Source organism: Micrasema longulum, unplaced genomic scaffold, assembly GCF_059751315.1.
Source record: "Micrasema longulum isolate JH-2025_06_02 unplaced genomic scaffold, ASM5975131v1 h1tg000469l, whole genome shotgun sequence".
NCBI classification, from domain to species: Eukaryota; Metazoa; Arthropoda; class Insecta; order Trichoptera; family Brachycentridae; genus Micrasema; species Micrasema longulum.
This window is the reverse complement of record NW_028277667.1, coordinates 766,035-785,885: the sequence shown is the minus strand read 5'-3', so window position 1 is coordinate 785,885 and position 19,851 is coordinate 766,035. Positions and strand designations below refer to the sequence as shown.

The following is a 19,851-nucleotide window of genomic DNA, read 5'->3' as shown; positions in this document are numbered from 1 at the left end:
GGAACAAGACGCTCGGGTAATTTTAGAAACGGACGTAATAAAATACATAATACGATTCGATCATTGATAAAGTAACAGTGTGTTATCAGAATGAGTGTCGAATTGTTCCAATCAGGAATAACCACAGTCTGATATGCCGACATTACAGCCGCACTTAATCAGCCGACTGTTATCTGCAACGAATGTAATGAGTAGTGAGTACTGCAGTACTGTGGGACTGTGGGCTCCCTCACCTCGTCACCTTGAGGCGTGTGTTGGGAAAATGAGTTAACTCAGTTGCCGGTGTGGCTCACAACATCGCATCGCCGCTAACTAATGTTATTGGCAAATAAACCTGATCAAACAGTGTCTCTTTATTCTGGGCGATTTCAATACATCTATTTATTTCTCATTCTTAGTGTCGCGTCGCCCATGCGTAGTGATATACGTTTTAATTCGCGTCGTTTTGCATAATTTATTCGGTGAAATTTATTAATATTCTCCAAGTCTTGGTACTTATAAACGTTTTGTTATCTATCGGTTCGTATGATGACGATTCCTACATGATTTTCAATTATTCAAATTGGTGTATAGTTGTATCTCGAACACTTATCCAAATTTGTGATGTTAAATATATGTATATATGACTGGATGACACATTCATTTGTTTATCACCTCTTCGCTCTAATTCTCAAAGCACCCTCTTAATTACCATCCACAATTTATCTTTCTTCTATAACTCATATAGTGTCCATACGGTTCCATTATGGAATCAGCTCTCATCCACTATTAAAGATGTGTCTACAGTATCTCTGTTTAAATCACGTCCAAAGAAACATCTCCTTTCTCTTCCTTAATCTATCCTCTTTATTCCCTTTTCCCGTCGAGTATTAGTTCCATTGTGGAATCATCTCTCATCCACTATCAAAGATGTTTCTACAGTATCTCTGTTTAAATCACGTCCAAAGAAACATCTCCTTTCTCTTCCTTAATCTATCCTCTTTATTCCCTTTTCCCATCGAGTATTAGTTCCATTGTGGAATCATCTCTCATTTACTATCAAAGATGTTTCTACAGTATCTCTGTTTAAATCACGTCCAAAGAAACATCTCCTTTCTCTTCCTTGATCTATCCTCTTTATTCCTTTTTCCCATCGAGTATTAGTTCCATTATGGAACCATCTCTCATCCACTATCAAAGATGTTTCTACAGTATCTCTTTTTAAATCACGTCCAAAGAAACATCTCCTTTCTCTTCCTTAATCTATCTTTTTTATTCTCTTTTCCCATCGAGTAATAGTACTGATTAAGGGTCATTCATATACAAATACAGTTATTTAATTTTTTGTTTATCTATTGAATGCGTTTTGTAATTTAAATTAGATAAACAAAACTTTTGTCTTATCGGTTGGTTGGAAGAAATTCCCATTTGGCAATAAGCCCGCTAATTTACAATTTGCATTAGTACAAATAGCTAAATACATTATATCATCAAACATGTTTTACTCGAAAGAGTTAACAATTACAGTGCGTAGTAATCAATTGTTTACTGAAAGGTTTCTGTGCAATTAAGTGCATTCAAAACATAAAACTTGCTGATAAAATCCATGACTTTTCTTTTGCCAGTTTATTGTGTTCGCGAGTCGTTTCTTTCTAAGTGAATTACCTCAAGGTATGTCACTCTCTCTGTGCAGCACGCTCCGTTAGATCGGAAAATGTTCTATCAGTTGTTACAAGACATTTGACATGTTTCAGCAGTGGTGGTGGTCAAAGGTTCGTAAATCTGTTCACCTGTTTATTTACATTCTAAACACAACATTAAAAAATAACATACCATGGTCGAAATGTTTTTTTATTTGGAATAATAACAAATTACTAGCAACACACACATCGACGCATACAAAACAATATATATTGTGACTGGGCCGGTAATCTGTTATTACTAGAATCATAAATAGTTATTAAATAATGTTCTTGACAGTCCCGAACTTTCAAATTGTGTGAATTTTTATGTGGGACAGCGTGGGATGAGACAAAATACTTCTTTTGCTGTTGATTTGCATAGTTCAAACTGTGTCAAATACCCACCTATTCCACGGTTCTACATGTTAGCAAACAATCATGGAAACTTAGATTTATTTTATTTATCTTTATACCAATTAAAATCATTACTTTTTAATCACTTCTTTTCTAAATTATAAAAACGTACTAAGTGTTTTACTTGTTTTACTGTTTGTGCTATGATACAACGCCTCTGTTACTTCAATACTTTTTATATTTAAACCCTTTATTTATTGTTAATTTGCTGCATGTTATAATTTTTTTATATTTTATTATTTCCTTATTTTCTGCTGATTTTATTTCACGTATCTATATTTTTATACTGTATTCAGGTGTTTTGTTTCATTATAATTTTTTTTAAATATTATTTTATACTTTGTCAAAGGCGTAAGCCGTCGAAATAAATAAATAACATTTAGAAAAAAATAAACCAAAAGATTTCATATCTATACAGGTGTCCCATAATTCAAGGTATTCCTTTTAAGGGGTGTTAGGCCAGCTCATGACTCACCAAAAAATGCAAATATGGCCTCAGTAAAAGTTCCTTAGTTTTTGAGATATTTCCACTTTTATGAATTACCCGAACATGCCTTAGATCAATTTCTCGAGTGCCACTTCTTCAAATTGTCATATTTTAGGATTCCAATTTATGTTTCACAATTCTGAATAACTCTTCTGTTGATCACAGTCCAAAATATATGATATGTGATGTTATTTTATTGAATTCTTATTTAAACTATTGTGTTATTATATATAATATCCCCTCATACCCCAGCACTTTTGCTGATTGGGAATATTTCATACTAATAAAATGTGTAATAAAATGTAATATGTAAAGTTTAAAAACCTTGTATTTTGTCATTTTTATTTTGTCAAATATTACAAATACTAGTTTGCTTTGGCAGAAAAAAAAAATAATGCCATGTCAATGAATTTAAAATAAATATTTAGGTAACTTTGACTATTCACACTGAAAAAAATATATGACGCTAACCTGGCAACCATAGAATTCAGAATAGTCCAGAAGGAGCGTAGTATCATATTTGAGTACATCGGACTGTGTCCAATAATTCCCCCACTATGCCTCGCTTTCGCCGCGCGCATTCGTGATGCCGCTGCGTAATGTTGCACGATGGGAAAAAATATGACAGATGGAAAAATAATTAAATTTTTAAGTAATGCATTTGTTACATTCACATTCATTTGCTAATTACACATGAAATGTGATAGCATCTTGTTTCTTTGAGATCCTAGCAGTATTTCTACACTTTAAAAGGACACAACACAGCATAGTTGAATTCAAATCAGGAGTTGCTTACTGAGCGACGTCTACAAAAAAAAAATGCAATGGGTCAAAACGTAAACCTATTCATTTATGAGTAGTTTATTTGCCTCCTGTTTGATCTGCGTATGCGGTTTCTGGACTATTCTTAATTCTATGCTAGCAACTTTTTTTTTCAATTTATGTCGTTTTTAAAATGGTTTAATATTTACTGTTGCAAAATGAGAATGAGCTGATGGTATTTTTTTTTCATTTATTAGGAATTCCGATGTTAACAATTGCTTTGGTTTATTAAAGTGAAAAGTGTTTATGTTAAACTAAATGAAACACAAAAATAATCTTAAAGCTAGCTAGTGTTTAAAACGTAATAAATTGGCATCGCTTGAACAAACTGATCTAAGGCGTAGATGTTTGGGAAATTCATAAAAGTGTAAATATCTCGAAAACTTAGGCACTTTTACTGAGGTCGTATTTGCATTTTTTGGTGAGTCATGAGCTGGCCTTACTCCCCTTAAAATGAATACCTTGGCTTATGGGACACCCTGTATATTAATTGACATTTTAAATAATCGAATAAATATTGAGAAAGAAACTTAACAAATTAAAGCAAAAGGAAGGTATATACTCGGGAGAATCACTTGCAAATGAAAACAGTGTGTGCCCGAATGAGGCTCGGTCTTCCTAATAGCCCGTTACTTTAAAGTCTTTGGCTTGGAGGAGGAGATTCAACAATATTAGAACACTCTCCGTCGTCCACTCAGTAGCCAGGCTCCTTAAAGACCTAGGCTCGGAGGGCGAGGACTCTTCATAATAGATCATGGAGCTTATTTAGCACTGACCTCCGTCTACAAGAATAAGAAGCTCAGTCTCATCACCCAACAAACTTTGTGCGCGAGTCACGCTCGGGCAAAACTGTCAAAGTCTAAACGTTTGCCACATTCTTTGATTAAATGTCTGTTTTTTTATGTTTCCAGGTTCGGGACAGGGATACGTTGACTTCTGTTGCCGCCAGATTCGACACAACTCCCTCGGAACTGACCAAAATAAATCGCCTCGCCACCAACTTCATATTCCCCGGGCAGAGTCTCCTGGTCCCCGATAAGGGTTAGTAATATAAATAGCCATCTATTTCAAATGAACGCGGTGATAAATCTATGGTCTGAATGTGGTCTGGACCTCGAGACACCAAACCGCACATGTTTTGTCGCCTCGCTTTAGTTACCCAATTATTGTCTATCATTCATTAAAATTAAACACTACCTCCTTCACATCCAACCCCAGCAAGAACTTCCTGACAAACCGAGTTGTGGAGCGATGGAATGCCATTCCCAGGAATGGTCGGTTCTCGCTCGGTCAAGGCTATGTGTTCGAAAACTGCCTGGACGAATACATAAATATATAATGGTTTCTATATTTAAAACACAATGCGTTAGATGTAAACACATCAGCTTAAGATGAAGGGCGGTCTGACTTTTGTTCATACAAATTTATTCCCGTATTTTCTCCCTGGATAGAGCAATGATTTTTTTAACAACTGTGGGTGGCTTCAGCCAGACGACAGAATTTGATCCAGGATACGGCTCTACCTAATGTAGGGAGTACCGCTTTATGACCTATCTCTTGACGCTCAAATTAGTAGAACGATAAGTTCATGTTTCTACCAGCTGAGACAAATTAAATGCATACGCAAAAATTTGCCGGTTGATGCCGCCCGTCAATTAATAAATGCGTTTGTAGTGTCTAGAGTCGATTATTGTAATGGTATCTATGCAGGTCTACCAATGAACAAAATGACTCGCCTACAATCTGTATTGAATGCCGCAGCGAGACTTATTTTCGGAATCTCTAAGTTCAGTCATATCACTCCACTAATTCGGGAACTACACTGGCTACGTTTTCCACAGAGGGTCGAATACAAACTCTGTTGGCTTATGTATAAGTCACTGCACAACTCGGCTCCGGAATATCTAAGGGAACTATGCATTCCAGATGAACTAGCTGACAGGCGTCTCACGCTTAGATCAGCTACGTCTACGGCGAGAGGAAAAGTATACCTATACCTCTACGCAAACAGCGCACTAAATTTGGTGAACGCGCATTTGCGGTCGCAGGCCCTATGGCATGGAATGCTCTCCCAGCAGAGGTGCGAGGCTGTGAAAGTGAAGTGATGTTTCGGAAAAAACTTAAAACCCACTTGTTCTCTAAATCATTTGAATAAATCCGTAGCACGTGACAACAAAATAAATTATTTTTATTAAATTACAAATTTAAAAGCTTCAATTAATTTAACTTAACAATATAATCACCATGTAAAGCGCCCTTGAGGTATTTTATTACGAAATGGCGCCATATAAGTTATCCATAATGAATTAATCAATTAATTTATAGATATTTGCTATTTGCGTGTCCTTATCGTTTTGCTTTTATTAATTGTTTCTAATGAGAGCTTAAACCCAGTGGTGTAGTCCTAAATAAAAAAAAGTACCGGAGCACACCGCCACTACTTTGGTGAAGTGGGTGAGTTTTGGGGTGAGAAAGTGGGGGCTGAAGGAGGTATCATCAGCTCGTCATTTATAATTTTGTGAATGATTTTTACACCTTTGTTTCTATGTATTATTATCTACCGTACATTTGACAACAAAAAACTGCTTTGTGAGTACCTACGGGAATTAGAATTCTAATTATTAGGTACTTTATTTATTTATTTATTTTATTAGGTAAACAAACAGTATGTACACATATATTGCCAATTTCTTTGTATATTAGTGTAAGAAACTCATGCACACACCAAAAAAATTGTTTACACTTAATTCAATAATTTTAATTATGTTCAATATAATAAATGTAAAAGAAACTAAATGAAAAAATATTTATATAATAATAATAATAATAAAGTTAAATGTCTGCTTCTCTCAAAATTTCTATATTTTTTTACCTAAATTTACATGCATTGTCACAAAAAATATCAGCCTCGGTAAATATATTGTTATATTGGTCGCATATTCTAGGTATTGTAGATTGTTTAAAATAGTTTGTTGACGCGTTTTCAGTGTAAAACAAAAGATTTTGTCTTGTCGGTCTAGATGGCACACGGAATGAAAGTCTTTGTAGTAGGTTAGGAGAATCAATTTTATTATTTATTAATTTGAATAAAAATAACTGGTCCAACATTATTCTTCGATACCCACGAATAGGCACTTAAGTACATATGAGTATATTAATATCCTTTCAAGTTTATCACAAACAAAATTTCCCAGTCATCTGCAGCCAATATTCAATATTCCGCGTGTGCTTTGTTTTTGCATTCCGCCGCAATAAACAAATGAAATTTTAAATATATGTATATTGCTAAAAAAACACGATCTATTGTTCTGCAAAAATTACAATTTGTAAAAGAGTCACTCTTAAAAACCACGCGACGCGACGAGATCTTTATATGACCAGGCAGCATGAAAGTTTTCGAAATACTAAATAACATAAAATCTGTGTTTTGTAAAAACGTGTACTAAAAATAGGATGTCATGCATAACAAAATGTTACGAATAAAGTCGGTATTTTCAAAAGACAGCTTTTTCACATAATCGGTAGGTTAATCAAACACTTAAAAGCAGTAGAAACTCCGACCTTTTATCGCTGGCAGAAATCTTTCAAAATAATCATAAAATTAGGTGGTACCTAGTTTAAATTCTTCCCTTCCTGTTTTGAATGGTTGGGGTGGCAACACGTGCAATGTGCAATGTGCAATGACGCACTTTAGACTTTTGTCGGTAATGGTCAATAAATACGTTTGTTATTATTTCGAATGGTTTGAAGAGACATAAGAAGATATTTTTTTGAAACGTAATATTTGTTCCTGACCAGAGACTCGCGCTCCGGCCCGACTACACCACTGCTAATTATTATTATTATTATTATGGATAACTTATACAGCGCCATTTTCGTAACAAAATACCTCAAGGGTACTTTACATAGTGATTCTTTTAAATTTGTAATTTAATTAAAATAATTTATTTTGTTGTCACATGCTACGGATTTATTCAAATGATTTAGAGAACAAGTGGGTTTTAAATTTTTTCCGAAACATCACTTCACTTTCACAGCCCCGCACCTCTGCTGGGAGAGCATTCCATGCCATAGGGCCTGCGACCGCAAATGCGCGTTCACTAAATTTAGTGCGCTGTTTGCGTAGAGGTAAAATAACTTTTCCTCTCGCCGTAGACGTAGCTGATCTAAGCGTTAGACGCCTAAGACCATAGAAAACCCCTTAAAAGCATCCAGTTTTCTCTGCCATCTTCGGGCGTACCGTATACAAATATGATAAAGATTTTTGAAAAATGCAAAAACACCTACTCAGAAAATTTCGTTTTGATACTTCTCTTTTAAAAAAAACATTTAGGCATAATCAGTCCTACGTGCAGTTGTATTTTTCGCACAGTATGGGGCAGGCATTTATTCATTTGTTCTTTTACAATTTATGTACTACTTTTTTTACATTAAAGATAATGTTCCCTCACTGGGGTGTCCCGTGCCGAGGGAGACATTCTATATAATTTTGAAACATGCTTTATTAAACGTAATCAAATCGTAATCTCAAATACATATAAAACATAATAAAAATACATTAAACACACAAATGAAATCACTATATTTAAACTAAAGAATTAAGAATAGTCTAGAAACCGCATACGCACATCAAACAGAAGGCGACTAAACTACTCTTAAATGAGTAGGTTTACGTTTTGACCCATTTGTTTCTTTGTAGACTTTGCTCAGTACGCAACTCCTGATTTGAATTCAACTATGCCGTGTTTTTTTCATTTTTTATATACTTTTTTTTAAATTGGTGTTGTGTTTTTTTAAAGTGTAGAAATACTGCTAGGATCTTAAAGAAACGTGATTGTATCACATTTCATGTGTAATTAGCAAACGAATGTTTAAATAGCAAATGCATTACTTAAAAAATGAATTATTTTTCCATCTGTCAGATTGTCGAAGAAACAAAATAGAAATTTCGTTTGTGTTGCCAGGGTAGTCAATTTTTTTACCCTACTTTACTCATTTAATGAAAATACGACCTCGGATTAAACAACGCCGCGGGGGACATTTGAACGACCATTTTCTTTAAAACATCAAATATTATTTAACCTGATATAAAAATATCCGTTTCAAGTCAAATAAAATTTGTTTTATATTTTAAGTTCAAAGTTCATTAATTCAATTACTCTTATTAAATTACCCTTTACTCATCTACTCTGTTGTGTCAATCAATGTTTCCGCAGGCACAATAAAATTTTAGAAAAATTAACAGATTGCTTTTTTTTACCTTACATTTATGTAATGATTATTTTTTTTTTTCCATCAAGCAACATTACGCGGCGACATCACGAATGCGCGCGGCAAAAATAGGGCATGGTGGGGGGATTATTGGACACAGTCCGATGTATTCAAATATGATTCTACACTCCTTCTAGACTATTCTTAATTCTATTATATAAACACATATTTCAAAATTTTTGGCCTAATCCACTCATCAATCCGTGCGCATCCCACCTCCATTATCCATTTCTTAATAGCGATTTTATAGTGATAGTGTCTACTTACTGTCCTTATGGACAATGAAAGTAGGTTGTGCACTTTAATGAAGAAGTAGACTGATCCTCTTCGACCGAAAGTTGTGTTAATTTTCGACTTTAGCAGCATCGGGGTGGAACGTCTAGTAACTCTAGTAATTGTGTTTGGTGTCATGGGAGGTATTGATTATTTTTGTATGCATACATTAGTAAAACTTTTGCATAAATTGGTTTTATAGTCATAACATCAAGTTTTTAGTATATGTCGAGAGAGCGCATTCTGACCATTTCCGGATAATTTTTATTAAAGCTTCTTGTGCAATGATTAGTTGTTTGTGTGACGCGTCATTTGCACATCCCCATCTAAGTTGCGAGAGAGGACAGATATAATATATAATATTAATAATAATAATCATATATTATATTTGTATTTTTGTTTATTTCAGATGGCGGAAAAGAAGGCGATACCCCATCAGAGGGTGGCGAAGGATCTGATACCTCCTCGCAGAATGCACCCTCGCAAGAAAAAGGTAATAATTAATTTTGATTTTCCAAATACTTAATGCCATACGTGATGTCCCATCTCTGTTGCAATCAATTTCTTTCCATGTTTCCAACTTTTCTTCAGTCAATCTTCTGAGAGCAACTTTTGTTTTTATGCCCCGATCTCCAGAATGAGTGGATAAATCTTTTTTTTATTTTACAATATACATGTATACTTTTATATATATGTACTTATTTTTGCACCACAACAGGCCAGGAGGCCCGATTACAGTGGTGAATTACATCACAGAACACCCAGGCTTGAGAAAAATCACATTTTATTTTTTGTGTTCTCACCGGGAATCGAACCCGGAACCTTCCGTGCGTGAGTCAAGCGTCTTGACCACTACACCACGGAGGTCGCCTATATCGCCTATACATAAGAGGTAAAACAGAGTATTAAAAAAATAAAGGACAATTACATAGCAATGAAATACATATTAATATTACACAAAAAATCCCACAAAGGCATGGCCTATACGTGGGTATACAAGAAAATGATAATGAATTTTTTCTCCTACAATAAACAGACAGTTATAATATTTTTGTGTAACATAAGAGAGAGAAAATAAAATATTCTGTAAAAGATTATATGTTTTTTTTTATAGTAATTAAAAAAGGAAATAAAAAATATTAAAAAAACATAAAAATTTTCCTTATTATTAAAGGACAAAAAAATATATCATAGAAAAAAGAGTCAATATCTTTAGTTTGAATCCAGGATAGTGCGTGTTTTTTTAAAAGAAGGAAAATTTTGAATGTTTGGGATCAATGAAATATTATCAACAAAAAAAAAGAATTAAATGATTTTTAGGCCTATAAAATATGCATGTCTCTGTGCGAGCCTCGTTTTACAATGTGGTATTTCTAACACACGATTCCTTCTTTGACTTGATCTATTTGAATTACTTGTAAATAAATTCGCCACACAAATTGAAGTTCTTTGGGATATACCTTCCGGCGTTTCGTAGATCTCTTCGCCACTAACACAGAGTGGGATGAAGATACATTGGCATGGTCAGCTCGAAATCTTGTACGTTGATCGTGTTTACGAATATATTGAGGTAAGGACTGGATTTTCCTTAGTGGGAGGAATTTGAGTGGGAAACTCCTCAATGATTTTCCGAATGTTTGAGTTTGCTGTTTACCAAATTGATGTGCCATATATTTATTTATTTTTAATTATTATTATATTTCTGATCCTATATAATATCTGTGGTGATGTACTTGTATGTCTGTATTAACTAATTACTCATCCCAACTCAACACTGGACTTTAGTACCATGGGGTTGTTACTTATGTCTAAAAAAATGTGCTGTTTATAAGTAAATAAATAAAATGAATACCATTATTGTATTGCCCTTGTTTGTCTTTGCTACATAGATGTTTTAAGTTATACTATTTATTACATTAAAAAAAACATACTTTTTCAATTCTGCAAAGATGTAACTCTTTAAAACTGTTGATTTTCTCACAAAAGACAAATGTTTTCATATGGAAATAAATGAACTAGACAATCTCTCAGCTCCATAACTAATTATAACGTTGTGATATTTTGTATTACATCTTTAATCCTAAAACGAGTAACCATTGCCTACATATTTTACGTAAATATACAAAAACCAAAAATGTCACCGATATGGATATTCGCTAATAAGCGGAATGGGGAATGTTGTAGTATCTACATAAAAGTGGCCACTTGAACCCAACCTATGACAGGTCATAAGCCCTGTAAACGCTCGAATATCCATAATCTTGAAACAAAAATTCTACCCATCTCTGTAGTGATATAAAATATAAATATATTCATATATACTACACTTAAGGTGATGTAAATAATTATTTGTTACAAATCAATTTAGGTCTGTCAAAATTTCGGTCAGCCATTACTCAAAACAAGCTGTTTCCAGTTATCTCTGCATGGAACTGGGCCATCGATATGTTCTTTTTGTTCAGTCTCTTGTACATATGATTCTTTTTTAAATTTGTTTTTATGTTTTTAATGTTTTCCCTCTCTGTTGCAATAAATTTAAATATGAATAACTCCATAGGGAGGTAATCCAGCCGGTCTGCAAGCATTTGGACATACTCAAACATTGTTAAAAGATTGAATAGTTTGCTTGAAACCCCTTATTGCAAATCCAGACTCGGGCAGACACTCATGTTTCATAGCTTCAAAACTGTTCAATGCATTTCATAAAGACAATATGATATTTTTTGTTGAAATTATGGATAAAAAAACAGATTTAAATAGATTATTTTTTTAATCAGTGATAATTTTCTCTCTTTTTAGTGACAAAAAAATTTAATTCAAATATCAGCACTCATTTTTCAACTTTTTGAATCGCATTCTTCCAGTAGCCTTTATTACAATTGAAAATAAAATGTATAGCCACACACAGGCCATGCTTTTGTGGGTTTTTTTTGTGATAGGGTCATAGTTTATCAGTATTTGTAACTTATGTTTACCTATTGTAAAATTCAAAGAATTTTTTGTAACATAAAAAAATGTCTTTAAATCCCACAAATGAAAAAACACCCTTAGACTGTGTAAAAAACCTTTCCTTTTATCTACTGTATTTCTCATATGTTATACACGAACAGTGTTATTTAAAAAAAAAAAAACGAAGTCATAACTTTGTCACAATGAAAACATATTAAACTGTTTACTGGAACTAACCCATCTGTTCTAGTTAATGCAACCTTCACGTTGTTACCTCCGAGTTTAATATGCATATTGTTAATGTACGTACGAATGTGGCCACAAAGACCCCAGCATTGTTTTGTATTTATTTTATTATCCAACCAAAGCGTAATTAAACACAATTTTAATGTAACGTTTAACAGTAATAATTTTATCGGTATATTTTTATGGTCATTTGTTGATAGATTATTGTTTTTATAATATGGTATGGTACTGCGTTTGTTTTAGAGATGGGCGTTTCGATATTTTAAAGAGAATAGCAGTAGCAGTAGCAGTTACAGTTTCGCAAATTATTTTTTTTTGTGGAACAGTTTCTAAATAACAGATTAAAGCAGCGTGGACAAAACCTTATATGTTACAAATAGCTGCTGAAACAGTTTCACAAAAAGATATTAAACTGTTACTTGTAACAATATTTAATCTAAATCAAAACTATTTAACCCAAATATTAACATTTTTTTAACCATTTTCATCGAGTTATAAACAACTCGCTATTCGAAAATGAGAATCAAGTTTAAGTAGATAAAGGTTTGAACCTCGGGCCGTCCTTTAGTTCACGACATTAGCCATGGGATCTTAACACAATACTTTTCTTGTCTTTTCACGTTTTTTTTCAAATATTTTTAAATAAGTAAAAACTTACGATAATAACGGTACTAATATTTTTTTCGTGCGACGTCGGATAAATTTTCTACAAAGGTTTAAAATATGCATATTTTGAAATACCCGAAAACGAGAAGTTTCGCTCCCAGATGGACAAAGTGTGAAACTGTTTCTTAAATAAAAGTTTATAGCAGGGTGGCTCGTTACAAGTAACGATATTTTTTGTCAAACTGTTCCAGCAGTTGCTTCTACCAGATTTTTTCTCGCGCTGCTCTAAACTGTTATTTAAAAACAGTTTCACAAAACAGTATAATTAATTTGTGAAACGGTAACTGTTACTACTATTCATTTTAAATAACTGAAGCGCCTATCTCTAGTTTATTTATTTATTTATTCATCAACAGTTCAAAGAACTTTTTACAGAAATAATCACAGCACTGAATAATTCATAATGCAATTAATAATATGGAGTGTAATAGAATAATTAAAACCAAACAATTTATTACAAATAAAATCTTAAAAATAAAATTAAAAAAAACAACCAAAGAAGAAACATAACGTCTCCAAATAAAAATTATCAGTTAGGATGAGAAAATCTTATGTTCTAAATATAAATAAAACAATGTAAAATTAAGAACGATTTAACATAAAAATAAAGTTTTTATTTAACTAGATAATAATAAAAAAAATAATACTTTTTAGAGCAACATGAAAATTTAAATGATCTAAATAACGCCTTTATTAGTTGCTTGGAAGAAATTGCTGTTTGGCAATAAATCCGCCGATGTTATGAACAAGTCAAAATATAAAATATGTATTGTTTTTTTAACATTACTTTTGTAAAAAATACTGAGCGGGGGACTACTTAAATTGAACGTAGTTATGCAGAAAGAAGCCAGCATAGAAAAGTGAAACTGAGGTAATAGCACCTTTGGGAGAAGAGTGAATAATCAAATCCACACAACAGTTGGAATGTTTTTAAATTTTACAAATGTTAAACAATGCATACATTAGTTTTTTTATTTTAAAAAAACAAGAAATTTATTATGTATTTGACAATTTTAATGATATTTAGAATACCGTAAGACTTTTCTAGTCCTGTGAGTGTTTTCTGCAAATTGAGAAATGCCGTTTTTGTGATCGACACTATTTTCAGAAGGTGATTATTGCAATTTTTTGCATGAAAACGGTCTGACTGTTTTTAGCAAAACATAGAATTGACCTTACTGTATCCGATAACATCAAAATCTCATTTTTTCAAAACTTTGGACTGGCTGCTTTCTGCAAAACTACTTTCAATTGAAACATGTAATTGATGAAAAATATGTGGTGTCTATTTTTTAGAATATTTCTGTATTAATATTATGTATATTATTTTTCATTGTCTATACCAAATAAATAAAAAAAAAATTCAAATCTACTGTTTTTCGATAAGCTGCTGTTTTTTTATAATTTAATAAATATTAGGATAATAATTTGTTCCTTTATTGCAGATTTTCTCGACACACTGAGGCCAGTGTCTCCTGAGCCGCCAACTTCTCCCGCTGCTCCTCAGCGGTTCCTTAAAATCAATGTCAGACATATCACTGATGGACAGGTACTTTAATACTTTACATATCGTGGGTTTACAAGGAAAACCGGTTAACTACGTTTTTGGCATATTTGAGTTATGAATACAATTAACTTCAAATTTGTATCCTCCATCTACAGGTATAATCGGTTAAATGATACTACCGCCATTAACTGAGTTTCAGAGAATTGTACCCTGTCACATCCGAAACAACGATGATCAGTATCATTGGCTGGTTTGAGTGGCCACTTTGCACACTGTGTAACATTGTTTTCATAATTTTCTTGTCTCCTGTTTCACAGTAGTAGCCGCTCGATTGTGGAATAATCTACCCACTAATGTTTGAGACGCCCCTTCTTTATTTACATTTAAGTCAAGATTGAAATGTCACTATCTAAATATTTAAATTGTTCCTTTATCCTTCTTCTTTACTTCCCATCCCCTCTCCTCTCTTCATAGTATAGTCTTCATTTTTTATATTCATAGGATAGTGTTATTTTTTTATATATTTTTATTTTGTTGATCTTCGTTTTTAATTTTTGTATAAAATTGTAAGATTCAATATGTCCATGTACTTGTAATTTTCTCAAACTGAACGCTTTGGGTAGGTAGGAAGAAATTGCCTTATGGCAATATGCCCGCCCTTATATGCATATAAATTGTAAATGTATATAATGTGTTAAATAAAATAAATAAAAATAACAATACAGTGCTAGTATGATAATTCTATTGATATTTGTACATCCAGGGCGTAGTGTCAGGTGTGCTGCTGGTGACCCCTAATGCGGTGATGTTCGATCCCAACGTGTCCGACACGCTGGTGTTGGAGCACGGGCCCGAGTCGTATGGGGTCATCGCCCCCATGGAGTTTGTGGTCAATGCCGCCATTTACTACGACATCGCTCACATGAGGACGCATGACGCCAACCCTAACCTCACCAGGTACTATTTACTTCAATTTATGTTTGGATATTAAAGCCTAACCTAACCTCATCCAATATAAGGGTATTTGTAACATAAACCAATCTAACCCTACGTAATCTCACTTTTTTTAATATTTAAAAATAACCCCAACTAACCTACCAAACATGTTATGCCTAGAGTGTGGGTCCCAACTTAAGCTGTTTCAATATTTACTCATTAGCTACCACGACAATTTTGTGCCTTATGACAATTTTGTGTCTTTTGATAATTTTATGTCATGTCAATTTTGTGTCTTATGCCAATTTTGTGTCTTATGACAATTTAGTGTCTCATGACAATAAATTTCAAGTCTTATGATAATTTTGTGCCTTAGGATAATTTTGTTTTATGATAATTTTGTGTCTTATGACAATTTTGTGTTTTATAACAATTTTGTGTCTCATGACAGTAAATTTCAAGCCTAATGATAATTTTATGCTTATTATAATTTTGTGTCTTATGATAATTTTAGTTTTATGTCAATTTCGTGTTTTATGACAATTTCATTTTTTATGACAATTTTGTGACTTAGGACAGTAAATTTCAAGTCTAATAATAATTTTATGTCTTATGACAATGACAATCTTGTGTCTTATGATATTGTTTTCTTTTATGACAATTTTGTGTCTTATGATACTGGTTAACGATCCGTAAATAAGATATTAGTCAACAATTTGTAAATAGGAATTGAAGTTTGTGTATTAATGTTTACTATAATAATGATTTGTATTTTTCAGGGGCGAAAAACCAGAAATTTACTATATGAATAAACCAAATTCTCCTGATAAGGATTCTCTAGTCAAGGTAAAACTATTTTTCACTTAACACATGCTGATTGTTTCAACTCCTAAATAAGCAGATGTGGTTTCTCCACACCGGAAACAGAGCTATGTCACATATCAAATTCTTTTTTATAAGTAAAATACATAATGAATATTCAAATATCCGAAAGGATCCAATGTATATCGTGCAACAGCGGCGGTTTTGGTACTAAATTTATAATGAGGCTACAATATAAAATTTTATACTCCAATACTGCTAGACTTCAATAATCAATATTGATTAAAAAATTAAAAAGAAAAAATGATATTTAAGAGTAAGCGTGGGGATATCTTTTTGCATTTTGATAAAATTACAAAGTTATTAATCACTAGGTACATACATACTCAATGCCAAAACACGCGGAAGCGACTAAAGGCGACAAACAACTAACTTATAACGTAATACTCACTCACACCGTGACGTCCGGCGAGTATGTTTTCTCTTAACGTTTGAGGCTCGTTTACTTAGTGCCTAACCGATATTAATGTACTCCAAATTCAACCTTAAGTACATTAAAATAAATATGTTTTTTGCTTGCAGCACGTCTGAAGGAGTGCGACTAAATTGATAGACTCAAAATGTCATGTGCATTGCCCTTGCATTGCAAAAAACTGTATTTTGGACAAGGGAATAGAGTTGTTTTTACGTTGATATATTTTTGTATTAAAGCTTTTATTTAACACTTGTGGCGTGTGGAGTATGATTTTTTAGTGGAACAGAATCTAAACTGTAAAATTGTCTCTGTTGTGCATTTTAAGTATGTGACACTAAACTCGTACTATGTATCATTCGGCAAAAACAATTTTTAATTTAAATTTATTAAAAAAAATATATATTTTGACATATTTATATTTTTGATATTTTAATATGAGGTTATTAAAACAAACCGGACTATAAAAATATTTTTTAAAGTGTCATCGACACAGGTCACCCAGTGAGAACACGTGATTTAAAAAATAAGTTTCATATCAAAATAAATAATATCACACATATCATTTTTTGTCCATTACAGCATTTCCAATTTCGGCGACAATTGTTTATTTATTTGTAATTAAAAAACCCCATTAGGGTCATATGAACATATTCTATGTCAAGTCATATCGTCTATATAAGTTTAATACTGCTGAAGAACCATTAGTCAAAATGTTCAGGACAGACAAAAAACCTTGAGGTTTTGTAAATATAGATGATAGAAAATAAATTTAAACGCAGTTTATTTTGTGTTGTTGATTTATATTAGAAAATCTATTTTTACTATCGTATGCGTCTATGCGAAGTTAGTTGTGGAAGTTAAACTGGCAGTTACACATGGCATATTTGCAGTAGTGCTTTCACAGAAATTTATTAAGTCTCATCTGCTGTATTGGATTTAGGGATATACACGGTATTGCGCGCTCCTTTAGTGGGGATGATTCATTAGCGGTATTGAATTTGATCGAATGCAAGCTGTCTATTGGTCAATTTCGAATTTTAAATACACCAATCAATGCGGCTTATCCCATTCAACTAAAAAAAGGCCAAAAAATACATGTTTTTTTTTGGTTCAAACGTGGGTTTTTTACACAGATGATATTATTATTATATGCACTAAATTCAAATCAATTTATATTTCCAAAATAGCATTACAAATAACTAAATATTTGCGGCATTATATTGGGACAGCATATCAAACCAGGAACTCTTGAGCAATAGTTTTACATTATTAAGGTATAATACTCTCCAATAGCGAGAGTATTTGCCTCTTAAACATATTTTCACTGATGTGAAAGATGTCGATCTCCAAAGTGATAGGCAGGTTGGTTCTGGAAGCCGGGAGGTAAAACAGTCTATGCTGACGAAGCCGGGAGATAAAACAGTATGTGCTGACGCTGTCGGAGATAACCGGAGGCTGAGTTCTCAATAAAACCTCTTAACATCTTGATAAAATGTGTCAGTGTGAACCCACATTACTATGTACCTGTGTAAAATTATAACAAAGGAATATAAAAGAAAATAAATAGGCCAGACTATATATTCCATGAGATTCCTAGATATTCCATGTAGAGAGTATCACTAATACTCTGCACTTAGAATTATATCGCACTGTGATTCAAGCATCCGTCTGACTTGAAGCTTAAGAGAAGAACACTTGCTATTCATTAGCTTATACAATTCTTAGCGTCTATCCGTGCGAAATAATCATTTTGTTTTTGCATCCAGGACGAGACATTCCCCGAACTGGGCACGACTGGCGACAATGACTCGTCGGATGCCACCGGCGAGAAGGAGGACGATGAGGAGGTGGAGGGAGAGAGGGAGGAGGGGGTCGCGGTGCCCCCCAAGGAGCGCCACTGCTCGGAGCCCCCGGGCGGCGAGAGGGGGGGAGATGCCTTTCCTAAGGCGTTCGACAGGGAGAGGGTCACCCCTACCAGCGCACAGGTCAGCCATAGCTAGAGAACGTAGCCTCATTATCTGGTAGGCGGAATAATTCACAGTCAAAAATACTTATTTTTCTATTAAAAAAAAAATACGTAGAATCTCCTACAAACGTTAATGAATGATAACTATATAATTCAAATCAGCAATTTATACTGTAAAAACACAAACCTATGCTGAGCTGTTTTGTTTTCCGAACAGTCTACGATTCTATAATAGCTCTTTCCAAAAGGCTTGTGCTTGACAAAACCTTAAAAAAAAGACATTATTATTGTCATAATACTGTTTATAAAACTGTTTCATAATATTTTGTGTTTTCTATAAAATTCATACATTTTATCATAAAACACTGTTACGAGAGGTTGCTATTTGATATCATGCTGCTTTCACTGCGACACGCTGAACAGCAGTGAGACTTGGGAGGGGGAATGCATGTAAAATGTAAACCATGAAATCCGGATGTTTGTGGTTATGGCTGGAAAAAAGTCACCAAATAACAAAAAGCGCATACGCAAACTTACCAATATATCAAAGATTATTGAACTATAGAGCGATGAATTGTAATGGTTGCTGTTTGCACGGGGGAAAGCAAAAACAAATATCAATTTGGGAGAAAAATATTTTAATAATTTTGATATATTTTTAACATTACGGGGCAGATTGTGTAAAAAATGAAACCAATATGATAAATAATAAAAATGTTATTGAAAAAATATGCTACCTGGGGGACCCTAGGGGCATATCCCCCATAAACCCAAAAAGGTTATTCATGTGATGATCGAGATCTGTATGTTATCTCACATTTCAACATCTGTCGCTATAAAATATACAGGAATTAATGGATCCACCCTGCAGTAGCTTGGTACAGCCGTAAAAAAACACCTTTGCCAATATGCTTATATTTATTTTTTTATCTCACAAGGAATTGAATACTAGGCCTAGAAGAATTTAAAAAATAGGTTTGTTTATGTACTTAAGAAAAAAATAAAGTATGAAATTGATTTTGAATTATTCCGTTGCCTCATTGACATCTCATTTTATGGTATAAGATAATTTAAGCTACATAGATTCATACTTTATTTAGCTGTTAATAGGAACCTTAAGCTCTCTATAAATATGTAATTGTATCTATCTCTCTAAAATAATAGGAGGGAAACAGTTTTAGTGATGTTAGCTTTATGTTGATTTTAAATTATGTTCTTGTGATTTTTCATCCATAATTCACATGTGTGATTGTGGTAGAGATAGCAGCTGTATTTGAGGCTTTCGCAGAGGATCACTAGAGTTTGTAGGAGAATTGTGTTTATGTATTTATTATATTATTTTGCTAGTTGAATAGC

At 33.1% G+C, this 19,851-nt stretch overlaps 1 protein-coding gene across 29 annotated transcripts in view; it reads left to right on the top strand.

Moving 5' to 3' along the window:
- mtd (TLD domain-containing protein mustard) overlaps positions 1-19,851 on the top strand; it is a 426,229-nt gene that overhangs the window by 350,856 nt on the left and 55,522 nt on the right. For 15 of the 29 annotated variants that reach the window (XM_088226847.1, XM_088226843.1, XM_088226846.1 and 12 more), the window contains 6 exons: positions 4,296-4,425; positions 9,338-9,421; positions 14,235-14,338; positions 15,060-15,253; positions 16,012-16,078; positions 18,296-18,514. In XM_088226847.1, coding sequence (XP_088082973.1) covers positions 4,296-4,425; positions 9,338-9,421; positions 14,235-14,338; positions 15,060-15,253; positions 16,012-16,078; positions 18,296-18,514 — 798 coding nt within the window. Of the gene's footprint in view, positions 1-396; positions 520-1,361; positions 1,752-4,295; positions 4,426-9,337; positions 9,422-14,234; positions 14,339-15,059; positions 15,254-16,011; positions 16,079-18,295; positions 18,515-19,851 lie in introns of those variants that run through there. The other 14 variants (XM_088226863.1, XM_088226858.1, XM_088226862.1 and 11 more) reach the window with 11 other exon arrangements.